The sequence below is a fragment of the Chlorocebus sabaeus genome, chromosome 29 (genome assembly GCF_047675955.1).
Source record: "Chlorocebus sabaeus isolate Y175 chromosome 29, mChlSab1.0.hap1, whole genome shotgun sequence".
NCBI classification, from domain to species: domain Eukaryota; kingdom Metazoa; phylum Chordata; class Mammalia; order Primates; family Cercopithecidae; genus Chlorocebus; species Chlorocebus sabaeus.
Genome location: NC_132932.1, coordinates 15,050,519 through 15,066,586, shown reverse-complemented (window position 1 = coordinate 15,066,586; position 16,068 = coordinate 15,050,519). Strand labels below are relative to the sequence as shown.

The window sequence follows — 16,068 nt, the reverse complement described above, 5'->3', positions numbered from 1 at the left end:
ATGGTGGCAGGTCATGGATTCACGGACTGTAAATGCTGGAAGGTTCAAGAGCTTGGGGAGCCCAGAGCAGGAGCTCCTTCCCAAGACTGTGCAGTGGTGGAAGGCAGCTCCTGAGCTGCCTCACGGCACCCACTGTCCCCTGAGGTCCTGATTAGAAGGTTTTTTAGCCTGGGCTACATAGGGCGACCTCATCTCTACAAAAATAAAAAAAATTAGCTGAGCGATTTGGTGCATGCATGCCTGTGGTCCCAGCTACTTGGAGGCTGAGGTGGGAGGACTGCTTGGGCCCCAGAGATCAAGCCTGCAGAGAGCCATGGTTGTGTCACTGCACTCCACTCTGGGTAACAAAGAGAGACCCTGTCTCAGTAAGTAAATAAATGAAGGAAGGAAGGAAGGAACGAAGGAACGAAGGAAGGAAGGAAGGAAGGAAGGAAGCAAGCTCTTTAGAGCTGCTGTTTTTCTGTGTTTGGCAGTGAGAGCTATGGTACAGCTTCTTGCTGCTCCCAAGCCTTTTGGGTGTCTTAGCTACACAGGGTTCCCAGCCACCAGACAGCTGCATCTGTGTCCTGAGAGATGAGTCCCATGAGCCTTCCAACAGCGGGGGAGCCTCCTGCTTGCAGAAGTCAGACAGTACCGGAGCAGGCAGAGGGGCAACAGGACCTTGAGGCTCTTCCAGCCCCAATCTGCAGAGTCTACTTATCTGCCTCCTTCCTAAGCCTTCTGCAGAGTGATCCTCCATGTTGAATGTCCCTGTTCACCCCTTTGATCAGGAGGCAGATGCAACAGGGAGTTTTGCACCCTTGGTTGGATAGGAGTGTCCTAGGGCTGCTGTAGCAAAATGCCACAAACTGAGTGACTTTAAAAGACAGATTTGTCTCACAGTTTCAGAGGCTTGAAGTCCCAAATCAAAGCAGCAGCAAGGTCATGCTCCCTCAGAAAACTGTAGGGGAGACTCCTTCCTTGCCTCTTCCAGATTCTGGTGGTTTGCGGCAATTTTGACCGTTCCCTGGCTTGCAGCTGCATCACTCCAGTCGTGGCCTTCACCATCACATGGCGTCCTCCCTGCATGCCTCTGTCTCCATATGGATGTCTTCCTATAAGGGCAGCTGTTCTGTTGAATCAGGGCTCCATCCACTCCAGAATGTCCTCATCTTAATTTAGCTAATTGCACTTGCCACAACCCTATTTCCAAATAAAGTCACTCTCTGTGGTACTGGGGATTAGGACTTCACCATATCTTTTTTTGGGGGACACAGTTCAACCTGTAACACATTGTTTCTTTGCCTTATCTCATCAGTGAGGAACCTAATAACTGCGATTAGTTACTTAGAGTGTATAATGATAATACTACCTAGCATTTACACTTTGAAAGCACGACCTTATTATCCTTGTAAGATTGGCTGGGGATGGAAGCTTGTCCTGGTCTTTCACAGGTCCTAGATGGTAATGAGTCCACATGCAATTGCCTTAGACCTGGTAGGAATGCTTGTATCAACATTCTCATTGAGTTCGTCGGATTTTCCACCCCTAGTGAACAGAAGGCATAGTCAGCAATGAATTTTTCCTGTGTCTTTCCTTGGTTTCACCAGATGGGAAAACATGACGAAGCCTGGATGATTCTCAAGCAAGTCCATGACACCAACATGAGAGCTAAGGGGACCCCAGAGAAAGTGTTCACGGTGAGCGTGGGGTTGCCTGCCAATAAGAAGGGGGTTCTCCTCTTCACTGCTTTGGTTTGCTAAAAAGTAATTTAAGCACATAACAGAAAAATTTGTCAAAAGGAGAATGAAGACTCTGATATTGCTGTTACTTTATAATAATTATTCTTTGCATTTTGATGGATATCCTTTGAGGTGTTTCCTCAGGTTGCTAGTTGTTTTTAAAAATGGTGCCAGGCGCGGTGGCTCATGCCTGTAATCCCAGCACTTTGGAAGGCTGTATTAGTCCATTTTCATGCTGCTGATAAAGACATACCCGAGACTGGGAGGAAAAAGAGGTTTAATTGGACTTACAGTTCCACGTGGCTGGGGAGGCCTCAGAATCATGGCAGGTGGCGAAAGGCACTTCTTACATGGTGGCAGCAAGAGAAAATGAGGAATTTGCAAAAGCGGAAACCTCTGATAAACCTATCAGATCTCATAAGACTTATTCACTACCATGAGAACAGTATGGGGGAAACCGCCCCCATGATTAAAATTAGCTCCCATCGTGTCCCTGCCACAACATGTGGGAATTATGGGAGTACAATTCAAGATGAGATTCATGTGGGAACGCAGAGCCAAACCACATCAGAGGCTAAGGCTGGCAGATCACTTGAAGTCAGGCGTTCAAGACCAGCCTGGCCAACATGGCAAAACACCGTCTCTACTAAAAATACAAAAAAATTAGCTGGGCTTGGTGGCATGTGCCTATAATCCCAGCTACTCAGGAGGCTGAGGCATGAGAATTGCTTAAACCCAGGATGTAGAGGTTGCAGTGAGCTGAGATGGTGCCTCTGCACTCCAGCCTAGACAACAGAGCAAGACTGTGTCTGAAAAAAAATAGTAACAGAAATAAACAGATTTCTCTGGGGATCAGCATATGTATGTATATTTATGTGTACATATTATTTAACACTGTAGCACTCATTATCATTTTACATGTTGTCTCCTAGTATTCATAATCATCATTTTAATAAACAGTAGTGTTATGAACATTAACACAGTTTTCCTAACATGTCTCTAATGTTAGAAGCTTATTTTTCCAGTTGTACTACCTTGTTTCTGTAAATATTAGTGCAATGAACCTTCTTGTGCACATAGTTCCTCCCCCTTCATGTTCTAGGAGTGTTTTATTTCCAGGAGTAGACTCCTAGAAATGAAAGTGCTGGCTCAGAGAGCTTGGATATTTTTATAGCTCTTGAGATATATTGCCAAATCATAATACATTTCAACTGGGTTGTACCAATCTGCAATGCCACAGGCAATAGGGGACCCATTTCCTTACACTCTTACCATCATTGGCTGTTAGTCTGAATTTTGTTTCTTGCCAGTTTTAAAAGCAAACAAAGCTGAACAAAACAAAATGGTAAATGGTAATTTCCATGAAGACGGCCTGATAGTTACAGAGATGCCGTCTTCCTGCCTGCCATGCTCTGACAAACCAGGAGGCTATAGGCATCTTTGTGCACCTGTTTCTATAACTTCCCCCACTTCAAATCCATTTTCTCAAGGAAACCTTCCTGGAGTAACTCCTACCTAATTTTGATTCACTGCTTTTGATTTTTTAGCTTCTGTAATTTCAGTTTCGAGTAAACCATTTACCCTTGTTAACCTGTTACTTAAAACCTCTGCTTTTCAGGCAGGATCACACTGTGGCTAAGCATCTGCACCCAAAATATCAAATCCCAGTTTTGACACTTTCTAGCTGTGTGGCCTTAGGCAAGGTACTCTCCGTGCCTCATTTTTCTCATGGAGAAAAGCGGGATAATCATATCTGTAAATGTGGCTATTGTAAGGATTAAATAAAATACCAAAAACAACAACAACAACAACAACAACAAAAACCAGTGCCTGGCTTGGAGTGAGTGCTAGACAGATGTTAATCATTATTTAAATTATGACATTTTTTCATAAATTAACTCAAGTTATAAATTTTATGGAAAATTCATCAGTGAGATATTTTCTCAATTCTACTGCTTCTAAAATATCTGAAATATGGGACCAATGTTTTTCCTTTTTTTTTTTATAACTTCTATTTTAGGTTCAGGAGTACATGTGAAGGTTTGTTATATAGGTGAACTTGCGTCACAGGGGTTTGTTGTACAGATTATTTTGTCACCCAGGTATTAAGCCCAGCACCCAATAGTTATCTTTTCTGCCCCTCTCCCTCCTCCCACCCTCCACCACCAAGTAGACCCCCCAGTGTTGGTTGTCCCCTTCTTTGTGTTCATAGGTGCTCATCATTTAGCTCCCACTCATAAGTGAGAACATGTACTGCAAACATTTATTAAGAAGCATAATGAACAGAAATGCTCCCAATGGAAGATGTTAAGGGTCACAATGATTCTCCCGATCTTCCATCCCCGCCGACTCTGTGATGGCCTGGAGTGCTCCCGCTGTGCTGCAGGTGTGGAAGCCACACACTGGTGAGGCTTCTGGGTGTACTTGGCTCAGTCCTGCCACTCTGCCCCTGCTGCCTCGTTCCATGGCCAGAGGAAGTCCAAGTTTCTCTCTGAGCTCCTGCTTATTTCTGGAAGATGTTTCCATGGTCTTCTGTCTCTGCCTCCAGTCTCTGACTCCACATTGGCTGGACTGGTTTTTGCACTGCATCAACCTGGCCTGAAACACAGGCACACACAAGCATATACACAAAGACATGGAGACACACACAGACATAGGCACCCATACAGAGACACACAGACACAGGAACACGCGGACACACAGAGACACACAGACACACGAGAAGACAGACACAGAGACACACAGACAGACACATTAAGACAGACACACAGACACAGACACACAGACACGGGAACACAAACACAGAAACACACAGACACAGACACACATTAAGACAGACACAGACTCAGGAACACACGGACACACAGGGACACACAAGAAGACACAGAGACACGTGGACACAGACACATTAAGACAGACACACAGACACAGACACACAGACACAGGAACACAAACACAGAACCACACAGACACAGACACACATTAAGACACACAGACACAGACACAGGGACACACGGACACACGGACACACACACAAACACACATTAAAACAAACATGCAGATGCAGAGACACATAGACACACATTAAGACAGACACAGAGATACACAGACACAGGAACACAAACACAGAAACACACACAAATTAAGACACACACACAGACACACAGACACACATTAAGACAGACACACAGACACAGACATCACTCATACCAAGCATTTGGGGTTGAATGGGCTTCCTGAACATTTGTGAACAGAGGAATTACATTGCAGAGGGCAGCCTTCTTCTTCCTTTCTCCCTGCCCCTCCTCCCTTTCAGTCTCTCCACCTCTTTTCCTCTGCCTTCTCTCTATTCTTCTCCCTTTGGAATAAAACAGTTTCTCCTTGCTTATGCATAGTAAGTTACTAGTGTTTTAAATCTGAGAGTGTCTCTCTGGGATTTCCCCATGCCTCCAGCAGTTATTAACAGATTTATTTCAAACGCACAGACTGTCCCAGGAGGAGTCCACCCCACCCTGTTCTGCCTGTCTGCCTTTGCCTGCCCACGCAGACTATCAGCTCCTCCCCACTCGCATCTTGCCCTAGGGCGTCTTGTACAGAAGGTTCCACGCAGTGGTGCGCAGCCAGGCATTTCCTAACTGTTGCTTCTGGAAGGACCCCTTCTACACCAACCAAATGGGCTTGCCCCACTGGGAGCCCATTTTTTGGAGAAGTGATCCCACATTCTCTCCTGACAATGCATTCTACTGTGTTAAACAGAAACTTTGGCACATTAAAATTTTAGAGAGTTTATTTACGGAGACAGTGATTCATCAGTCGGGTAGCTCACACTGGAAGTGGGTCAGGGCTTTACCGAAGGAGCAGAGGGAGAGGCTTTTATAAGTCGAACATGGAGGCAGAGAAGAGAAAGTATTTGCTGGGCTAGAGTTTGAGCGATTGCCTCATTTGGATTATTCCAGTGGGAAGTTCAAGATAATATAGCCAGCGCCCGCTCAGCCAACTGGGATTGGCTGAGCTTGTTTCATTTTCTTTAAAATTCTGAGTTAGGTTTCTGCTTGATAATGTGGCAACCCAGGGCATTAGAGCCACTTCCGTTGAGTGGCCTCCCATTTAGTTATTTTAACAAATGCAGCCGCCGAATGCTGAAGAATGAGATCTTAGCTAGGAAATCAATAAAAATGCCAATTTTCAGACATAAAAGCCTTTTACAACAGGATCAGAGTTCCTCATTTTCGGGGTGGGAGTGCACCTGGAGGAAGGAAGTTCAGGCAGAAATCAATGTGTGGAGAGTTATGAAATTTTGGAGTTGGTCTTATCCCAGCATGCATGCCAGTTACTAGGTTCTGAGGCATAACTTCTGCTTTTAGTTTTAACCCAACAGGAAGAGGGACTTAAAAAAGGTTATGGGCTCAGTATTTTATACTGACCTGATGATTATATTAATGATGTAGAAGTAAATGACTGGATGGGCCAGAAAAAGAAATGAAAAAAGAGAGATAACCAGAAAGTGGTAACTGACCTCAGAGAGCTGGCCTGTGGTTGGCGATCAGGGGCGGGTCCTCAGCCCGGCTTGATGGCCTTTCCTGTCTTACTCCTGTGTGTGCCCCACCAGCAGACATGCTCACAGATGTATTCAGTGGCCTGGAGGGAGAGCTTAGGGCAGTCAGACTCTTAGTTGGTGCCTGTGCTGTGAGCTCTAGATTTTACCAGCCCTGTTGCTGCCTCACAAACTCACAGTGAAACCTTTGGAAGGAGAAGGAGTTGAAGCATTCGGTTGAGAACCCACGATCTGCAGGTCTGGGGTAACACAGGCCATATTCTAATTTAGACTGAATCATAGACAATTGTTCTAATGAATCGTAAATTAGAGTGAGTAACTGTGCTTGAAGTTGTCAACACACCCACTCCCTAATCCCAAAGGAAGACAGTGATATTTTCCCCAAGGAGCAAAGAAAGGAAAAATCGACATTTGAGAGGATAACTTAAGGCTTTGGGGTGTGGTTTTTGAGGTGCTTCCTGAGTTGGTGTTAACTTCCCCTTTAGCCTCCTTTGGCTGTTGCTGGGGTTCATAACATCCATGAAGGTATTGATTAGCTTGAAACCCAGCTCCAGCCAAGAGTTCTGCTGCAGAGTCTGCTGTTAGTTCTGACGCTTCCGTGTCTGACCTCAGGCGGAAGATCACTTGCAAAGGCTGCATAGCTGGGAGTGGCAAGATGAGTCCAGGAGGCTCACAGTGTGGTCCTGTCCTTGACATTTCTGGGAAGAGAGCCTATGCCTTTAGCAGATTCTCAAATGGGCGTCTAGCCCTCCCAGAAGCTTAAGAACCACTGTTTTGGCTGGGTGCAGTGGCTCACATCAGTAATCCCAGCACTGTGGGAGGCCGAGGCAGGCAGATCACGAGGCCAAGAGATCGAGACCATCCTGGCCAACATGGTGAAGCCCTGTCTCTACTAAAAAATACAAAAAAAGTACCTGGGTGTAGTGGTGCGCGCCTGTAGTCCCGGCTACTCGGGAGGCTGAGGCAGGAGAATTGTTTGAACCCAGGAGGTGGAGGTTGCAGTGAGCCGAGATGGTGCCACTGCACTCCAGCCTGGTGACAGAGTGAGACTCTGTCTCAAAAAACAAAACAAAACAAAACAAAACAAAACACTGTTTTTTCGGTTTAAAAAAGAATAGCCAAGCTGTCTTAGACCTAGCGCTCTGGAAATGATGAGTCGGTTGTCCACTTTCCAGGGGCTGCTTTCTCCCCACGGATTGTCCAGTCCCATCTGTATTTTTCTTCTGTTACCTCCTCATATCCTCAGTCCTTCGGCTGAAGAAAGAGGTGGAGACACTATGATTTGTCTTTATCCCTAGATGAAAAGTTTATTGGAGGAGGTGATGGAAACTGTTTTTGATTTTTTTTCGCGTGCGCTCTTTGAGAAATCAAAGACTCCTCTATTCCTAAATCAGTTTAAATAGTTACATTAAACTACACATTGAAAACTCTGACACAAAGTGGGGTTCAGATTCTCTATATCCTATTTTTACTTTTCAGGTTTCCAACATCAAAACTCCCAAGCAAATGGATGAATTCATTGAGATCCAAAGTTCAACAGGAACCTGGTACCAGCGCTGGCTGGTCAGATTCAAGACCATTTTCAAGCAGGTGTGACTGGGAACTTACTTTGGGTGAGAAGGTGGCTCTATGGGAGTCTCTAACCTTAGTGGATGAAAAATGCAGATCCTGAACATCCCCACCAACCTGGGGCAGCGTGTTGGAGAGGAATCAACCCTGGAAGGGGGCGTTTGGGCTCCAGCCCACGTCTGCCTCTAGCTTGGTGTGTGCTCTGGAGCTGAAAACTCTCTAAATCTTAGTTTCTTTTCTTTGTTCTTCCTTCCCAAGGCAGGGATTTTGAATGTAGGTAAAATGTCTAGTCTGAGTAAACATCTTCTCTCTAGCAAATTTTAAAATAATCCACAGGGAGGAAGAAGTGAGTGAAATAAACGACCCCTTGAGGCTTGTTCTTGATTTCCAAGAAATATTTTTCTAAATGGGCAATGCCATTTCTCTGGAGCACTGGCTCCTCCAAGTAGGGATTCAGTCAGCTATTGAGCACTGAGGCAGCCAGCCAGCCAGAGTCTGTTGGGACTGAATGGTCTTTGCAGTGTATGGTCAATAAATGTTTGCAATATCCCCCTTGCCCACAGGCAGGGCGTAGAACTCAGTAGTCCAGGTTACTCCGTGCCTTGAAGTCCTAACTCAGTGTGCTTTCAATCACATTCACGGAATATTGTGTTCCCGGGGAAAATCCTATTGGACTGTTAGAGTATGAGGTCAGCCAGTAAGAAGAGAAGAGGCTTTCCTTGTTGTTTGGAGAGATTTGCTGCCCTTAGGAGACAGTGGGGTGCCCATTCTCTTCATGGGTTCCTAGGCAATTTATTAGAAAATCTGAGTAATGAGCCCTTTGACTGTGGGAGAAACAAAGTCACACATTGCTTTCTTTAACAATTCTTCTCTGACATGGGTTGTAGGTCTGGGATAATGCCTTGTACTGTGTGATGGGGCCCTACAGAATGAATACACTGATTCTGGCCGTGGTTTGGTTTGCCATGGCATTAAGGTAAGTTCTGTCTTACTTAAATTTCGTAATTCCGTGTGTCTCAGTGGCCTCCTTTACACATTTGGGACTACAGGCATGCACCACCACACCTGGATAAGTTTTGTATTTTTAGTAGAGATGCGGTTTTGCCATGTTGGCCAGGATGGTCTCGAACTCCTGACCTCAAGTGAACTGCCTTCCTCACCATCCCAAAGTGCTGGGATTACAGGCATGAGCCACCGCATCGGCCAGTGGGGATGTCTTTAGCGTTTCCCTATTCACTAAGATTCTGTCTGAGACATGTATATTTTATGTGTTAAGGAGGTGTCCACCAATCCCTAATCTATTGGTGTTTTTATCAGGAAAAAATTTCTTTTAAATCAAATGCCTTTTCAGCATTTATGGAGGTGGACCTATTTTTTCCTCTTGTATCTATTAATATGAGGATTTATATTATCAGTTTTTCTAATAATGAACCAAATTAATGTATTTTCAATGAGTTTGATCTACATCAAGTCAAGAATGTAGACCCTGATCATGAAAGAATTAATCTTGTTGTTGCTCCAACCTTCTCCCTTCTCCACTCCAGTTACTATGGACTGACAGTTTGGTTTCCTGATATGATCCGCTATTTTCAAGATGAAGAATACAAGTCTAAAATGAAGGTGTTTTTTGGTGAGCATGTGTATGGTGCCACAATCAACTTCACGATGGAAAATCAGATCCACCAACATGGGAAACTTGTGAATGATAAGTAAGTGAGTGAGCACAGGCTTCCCTCACATCAGGGTGACAGTTGTGGGGACTGTTTTTGGGAGGGAGCCAGAGGGAAGATAAGAATGAAATATGGCCGGGAATGAGCGCCAAGGCTGGTGTCAGCATCACAACTTGTCATGGCTGCCAGAGACTCCATAGCTCCCCTGGTGGCTGTGTCTGCATTGTGCTGGCTCCTCGATACCCTGATCTCCTGGTGAGAGCTGTTTCATGCAGGGATGGAGACATTTGACTGAGGACGGTCAGTTGGGCCATTTTTCCAAGAACTTGAACCTTTCATGGAAATTAGCAGAAAGTGATGTCTCATTAAGAGTGGCTGCCCAGAGAAAGGGCCCAGGGCTCTTACTGCTAAGATTCCTGAACTAGTCCAAAGCCCGGGTGTTGAGCTTTCAATTTGACCCTAGAAGCTTTTCCATGCCAGGACTAATAGAGCCCTGTTGTAATTCTTTCACCTAATATTACTTTGGAGGGTTGATCAGTATGGTCCATGGTCAGCCAGGAGTGTTTTTTAGAGGAAAAAAAAAATCAGTGGAGGATTAGAAAATTCCTGTTCACATCTTTGTGGGGCTACTTCCTCAATTCATGTTACTTCTACTCCTGGTCCTGGGACAAATGAGATGGGCCATCCACACTGTTGTGCTTTAGGAATGCCTCTTTGAAACTCTCCTCTGCAACCCTCAAGACGGATCAGGGCAGGACCTTAACCATGCTTCCCCAAGGCCATGTTATTCATTAAACTGAGCATTTACCCCTCTGCTCTTTCCCTTCTTGAACTGTACTTAGCAAGCTCATCAGGTTGTGAATGGTAAGTAAGTGGGTGGCCATGGGCTATGCAGTGGCACCTGAAATACCATGGCACAGATAGTTCAATGTCAGTCACATTAACTGCCACATATTTACCACTTCAATACAAAATTAATTAACGCCACGAATTCTCACCTCTGGTGAATGTTCTATCTCCCCCTGTCTGCACCCACATATGCGTCTGGTGTCTCAGTAAAGTCTCTACCTGTAGTGACTCCTGGCCACTTTAGGAAAGGAATGGCTGGGTGAAGCCCAGGAAGGATACCTCTTTAAGTTTATTCTGTATTGTTCTCACAGGCTAGACTGTAGCAAAGGCTCCCTGTTCTTTAAGGTGAGAAAGTGTGCAATAAAAAGGAGAATGTTATTTCTACCAATATCAGACCTTTGGGAAGGAAGTTTTAGGACCAAGTATCATTGACGTGGGTTCAGATTTTCAGATTTTTTAAAAATGCTGAAGCCCAGTACAGACATCTCCATACTCATATACCCATGCATCCATACATCCCCTGCAGAGACAGTTCAGAGTCATTATCCTCTGCCCAGAGTGACCACTTCAGGGATGGCGGCTCCAATGCTCGTGGTGGTGGAAGGCAGTTCCCCCAAGATGTTTCATTGTCTGAGCTCTTTAGTATGTCAGGAGGTCTTGTGTTGACATTGCCAAGGAAGAAATGTCACCCTTGCTTTATTAGGATACTTTGGAAATATTGAAAACCAAGGAACATTATGGATGACTAGATGTTACCCATGGGGTCACACCATTCCCTGCAGAGATGAATTCCCTAAAGGAGACCTCATTTCTGAAGTTCCCAATGTTTAGTGATACATTATTTTGATACAAGTAATACTAATGGTAGCAGTGACAATGATAATAATGCCAGTGATAGTCACTATAGCAGCCGGCGTTAATGAGCATTGCTGTGTACCAGGTGCTGCCTTAAGTGCTTTATGTAGATTATCTCACAAAACTCCAGGGAACAAGAAACATGCTTTCTCTTTTGCAAGTGGGGAACAGAAGCTTAGAGAGGTTAAATATCTTGCTCAAAATCACACAGCTGATATACACAGAAATATCTATCTCCAACCCACATATTTGGACTCCAGATCTTGTACTCTTGACAACTACAAATATTTTCTCATTAGGAAACTCTTCATTCCTACAAAGGTGCAGTTTTGCGTGATACTTTCTGCATTAAAGTCAACACAATGTGGAGTCCTTGTGGTAACAAGCAAGTTTTGCAGTTCTGACACTTAGCTAGGCAGAAAGTGGAGACTTTTGATCCACTCTGTCCTTTTAATTTTGCTCAGCTTCTCCAGGCTTTCAAAACTGCTGGGTGGGAGTGAGGAGGAAACAGGGGCTGAAGAAAGCAATGTTGAATACCATGGATGATGGGTGGACGGTGAATCCTGTGGATGACGGGTGGACGGTGAATCCTGCGGATGACGGGTGGACGGTGAATCCTGCGGATGATGGGTGGACGGTGAATCCTGTGGATGAGGGGTGGATGGTGAATCTTGCGGATGACGGGTGGACGGTGAATCCTGTGGATGATGTGTGGACAATGAATCCTGTGGATGACGAGTGGATGGTGAATCCTGTGGATGATGTGTGGACGGTGAATCTTGCGGGTGATGTGTGGATGGTGAATCCTGCGGATGATGTGTGGACGGTGAATCCTGCGGATGATGTGTGGACGGTGAATCTTGCGGGTGATGGGTGGATGGTGAATCCTGCGGATGATGTGTGGATGGTGAATCCTGTGGATGACGGGTAATGAATCTTGTGGATTCAGGACCCCCGAGGGACATTATGGATGATTAGATGCCCCCCCCAACCCAACGGGGTGACACCATTCCCTGCAGAGATGAATTATTTTAAGGAGACCTCATTTCTGAAGTTCCCAATGTTTATTTAGCAGATATATCATTGTGATATGAGTAATAATGTTGATAGTAGTGACAGTGATAATGCTAATAATGGTAACTGTAGCAGCCAATGTTATTGCCAAGGTCTGGGAATGTATAAGTGTGCCAAGGATTGTCTCGGAGTGGATTGTCTTCACACATTTTCTACCATGTTTCTATGCTTCAAATGTACACGGATGCTTTTGCATGATTATGAAAATATAAATTTCTTCAAAAGTTGTAATGAGTTCATTGTAACTTTCGTCATATGGTATATGTTTTTTAACTAACCGACACTAAACCTATACCCACTATTATTTGAAGCCCATAATTCCCCCACTCCCTCCCCAGCAACTTGTTTGAATGAAAAGGGTATTTTTCCCCTTGACTGATTAGGAACCTTTGAAAATGATCTAAGGAATGAAAGGAGCCTGGCTTCTTTTCTTGAGTTATTCTGCCATCTGCTGGTCATAAACTGGAAAACACCTCATTTTTGAAAACCCCAACCCTCTTCTGAGGCCTCCAGGGATACACACGTGTTCTTTAGCTTCCTTGGGGGCTTTTCTCCCATCCTTACCAGCACTCCTCCTTTGACTTTATTCATACTTGGCTGATTTAAGGTTTTGATGGAAATTATTTTGTTGAATATCACATATGGTGGAAAATTATTTTGTGTTAAGGGCTTTAAAAAGATTTCACCCACAGACATTGTTAACAAAGGAAATTCTATTGAAACTTCAGTTTCATCCTACAGTAAAACCAATCCCTTTGCCCCCAGGAAGAAACAAAAGTGCCAAGGGTAGTTTTGGTCTGCTCCCGAAGCATCATCTGCAGCCTTCTAGTGCCTTTTTTTGGGATCTGGGGTCTCTGAGTACCCATGAAGCTTTGACTTCAAAACCTGTGAGTTTTTGGAAAGTGCAAGAAAGGCAAAAGAATAAGTTCATGTTTTAAACCCTGAGCTGAAATGCCAGGCCAGCCTTCCTTTATTGTTAGCTAAAAACAGGATAGATTTTCTACCCAGAATATGTGTTAACTAATTAATTAACTAACTTACCTTCTCTTCCTGGGAAGACATTTCTGCTTGGTAGGGCTTTCTTCTGTGACGGTTAGGAGCGGGAGGGCGTTATTTTATTTAAACTTTTCTGCACATCAGGGAGAGGTGCCTGATTTCTGTCTGTGATAGGTTGTGACCCGGAAGGAATGTCTTTCTCCTGGCAGTTCCTCAAAGCTGATGCTGTGTTCTTACTCATGCAGGAATGTGTAACTGCTCACTCAGGTGATTTGCCGATGAAGGATGAGAGAAAAGCTCTCTTGAGTTCTTAGTAAAGGTCAGAGGTGAATAGCTCAGAATGAAAATGAAGTTCACAAGATTTAGCTCTAAAATGAGGCCAGTAGGATAGCAGGGGGCAGGAAGAGCAGAGAGAGGAAGAAAGCACATACACACACACATCAGAACAGAGGTTGCTGTCACGCATCACACTGAAATGTTATACGCCAAGGCTCCTTTGGGGAGGGGGAATAAATAAGCATATTCATCTTTTTTTTTTTTTTGATGGAGTCTCACTGTGTCTCCTAGTCTGGAGTGCATTGGCATGATCTAAGCTCACTACAACCTCTGCCTCCCAGGTTCAAGCGATTCTGCTGCCTCAGCCTTCCAAGTAGCTGGGATTACAGGTGTCTGCCACCACGTCTGGCTAATACTTGTACTTTTAGTAGAGATGGGGTTTCGCCATGTTTGCCAGGCTGGCCTCAAACTCCTGACCTCAAATGATCTGCCCCCTTCAGCCTCCCAAAGTGTTGGAATTACAGTCATGAGCCACCATGCCTGGCTCTAAATAAGAATATTCTTCAACTGCAGTGGGACTAAATTTTAGTACAGTAAAGCTCCTTGAAGATGCCAGTGTGGGCCAGGTCAATGCAGCTTCTGGTTTCTTGATCCCAGAAAGTTGCCAAGGCTGGATTCTGGCTTTGATTGTTTAGTAACAAGCTGAGCCATCCTAGGCAAATCTGTGACCTGTCTAAGCCTAGGATTCCACATCAGAATGTGATAATATTGATGTAGAATGTATATCATATTTCAGAGTTAATAAAATTTATCAGCCAAGTTTTGTAGCTTACTCCAGGTCCTGCATAATTCTTGTGGGGTATCTTCCTGGGTAGTTTGTACTTTGGCTGCTGAAAATTGGATTGCTTTTCCCCTGTCAAACATGTGCACGTGTTGTAGCAAATAAATAAGACTCCTATTGAGTTTTGGATGTTTATTTTGTCTCTGACCTCCCTGATAGTTCTGTTTTTCTCTTGTTATATAATCCTATCATCTGCAAATAACTAGTTCTTTGACTCCTTTTTTCTCTTTTTTTCATTATAAAGCATTTCAAATATGCAAAGAATAGAGAATATAAGCAGCCCCATTCAGAGCACCTAGCTTTATAAATCATAAACTACGTTTACTTCAGATGTCAAAATTGATAAAGCATTACTCACTGTATTACTCTTTTTGATAATATTCTTCTCCCTCCCCAGAGGTCATGATCACCATTGTCATAAGTTTGGTGCTTTACATTCATGCGTGTTTTTACACTTTTTGCATATACTTATGTATCATAAGCATTGTACAGCAGTCTTTTGAATGTTTCGAAATTTAGATAAAAGCATAGTATATTACATGTGTAGATATATAATTATTATAAACTATGCAACTTGCTTTTTTGTGTAGAATTATGATTTTGAGAATACTCTGTGTTGGGGGAGATAGCTACATAACTGAATTTCATTTAATTCAAATTTTTATATGCATATTTCATAATGTATTCATCTGTTCTCCTTTTGAAGGATATTTAAGTAGTTAATAAACTTTTCTTGCTATTACAAATAAAGTTGCAAAGAGTGTTGTCAGGAAAGAATTTTTCTAGGCTATGTACCTAGAAGAGGAGTTGCTGGGTGAAAGGCTGGAAACATCGTTCTCCAAAGGGATTGCATTAATTTGAACTCTCACCAGTAGTGTACGGTGTATATTTAGCTTATACTGTTCTTGGTCAACTTTGGTATCATTGTTATGTCCTCTTTTTCTTTTCCTTAAAGGAAATTATATAAGATAGGGATTGTTAATTTTTTGAAGGTTTGGTAAACCAGCCTCTATAACCAAGTGAGCCTGCCATCTGTGGAGACAATACATTTAGATGACCAATTCATTTTGTAATGGTATTTGTATATTCAGGTGTGGTAGTTCTTCTTTTGAAGAATTATATTTTAAAAGTTTTACAATTTATCAGCATAAAAGTATTCATTGTATTTTCTTAGGATATTTAAAATCTGTTGGATCTGTAATTATTTATAAGTCCTCCTTTTTTGTATGAATACAATTTCCATTAATTTTCACTCTTCAGCTCACCTGTTATTTAGAAGTGCATTTTAAGTGTCAAAACACTGTTAAATATTGATAATTTATATATACTTGTGCTATTACCAGATGATGCAGTCTGTATGATATTTATTCTTAGAAATCAAAATGTGTTAGGATTTTGTTTTTGTTGTTGTTAGTTGTATATATATTTATAACCATTATATATGTTACTGGTGAATTGAAACCTTTGCCATTATGTAATGTACCCTTAATCCCTGATAGTAATCTTTGTTGTAAATTTACTATCTGATATTATCTAAATTTCCAGCATCTTTCTGATCAGTGTTTGTGTAACTTTTTCCAATTTTTTGCTTTCAATCTATGTGTATTTTTGTAATTAAGTGAATTTCTTATAATTAATATACAGTTAGGTCTTCCTTTCTCC

At 43.1% G+C, this 16,068-nt stretch overlaps 1 protein-coding gene across 6 annotated transcripts in view; it reads left to right on the top strand.

The window, feature by feature from the left end:
• SV2B (synaptic vesicle glycoprotein 2B) overlaps positions 1-16,068 on the top strand; it is a 182,367-nt gene that overhangs the window by 145,154 nt on the left and 21,145 nt on the right. For all 6 annotated transcript variants that reach the window (XM_073012991.1, XM_073012989.1, XM_007990475.3 and 3 more), the window contains 4 exons: positions 1,590-1,679; positions 7,756-7,866; positions 8,733-8,821; positions 9,390-9,554. In XM_073012991.1, the coding sequence (XP_072869092.1) occupies positions 1,590-1,679; positions 7,756-7,866; positions 8,733-8,821; positions 9,390-9,554 (455 nt within the window). The remainder of the gene's footprint in view (positions 1-1,589; positions 1,680-7,755; positions 7,867-8,732; positions 8,822-9,389; positions 9,555-16,068) is intronic.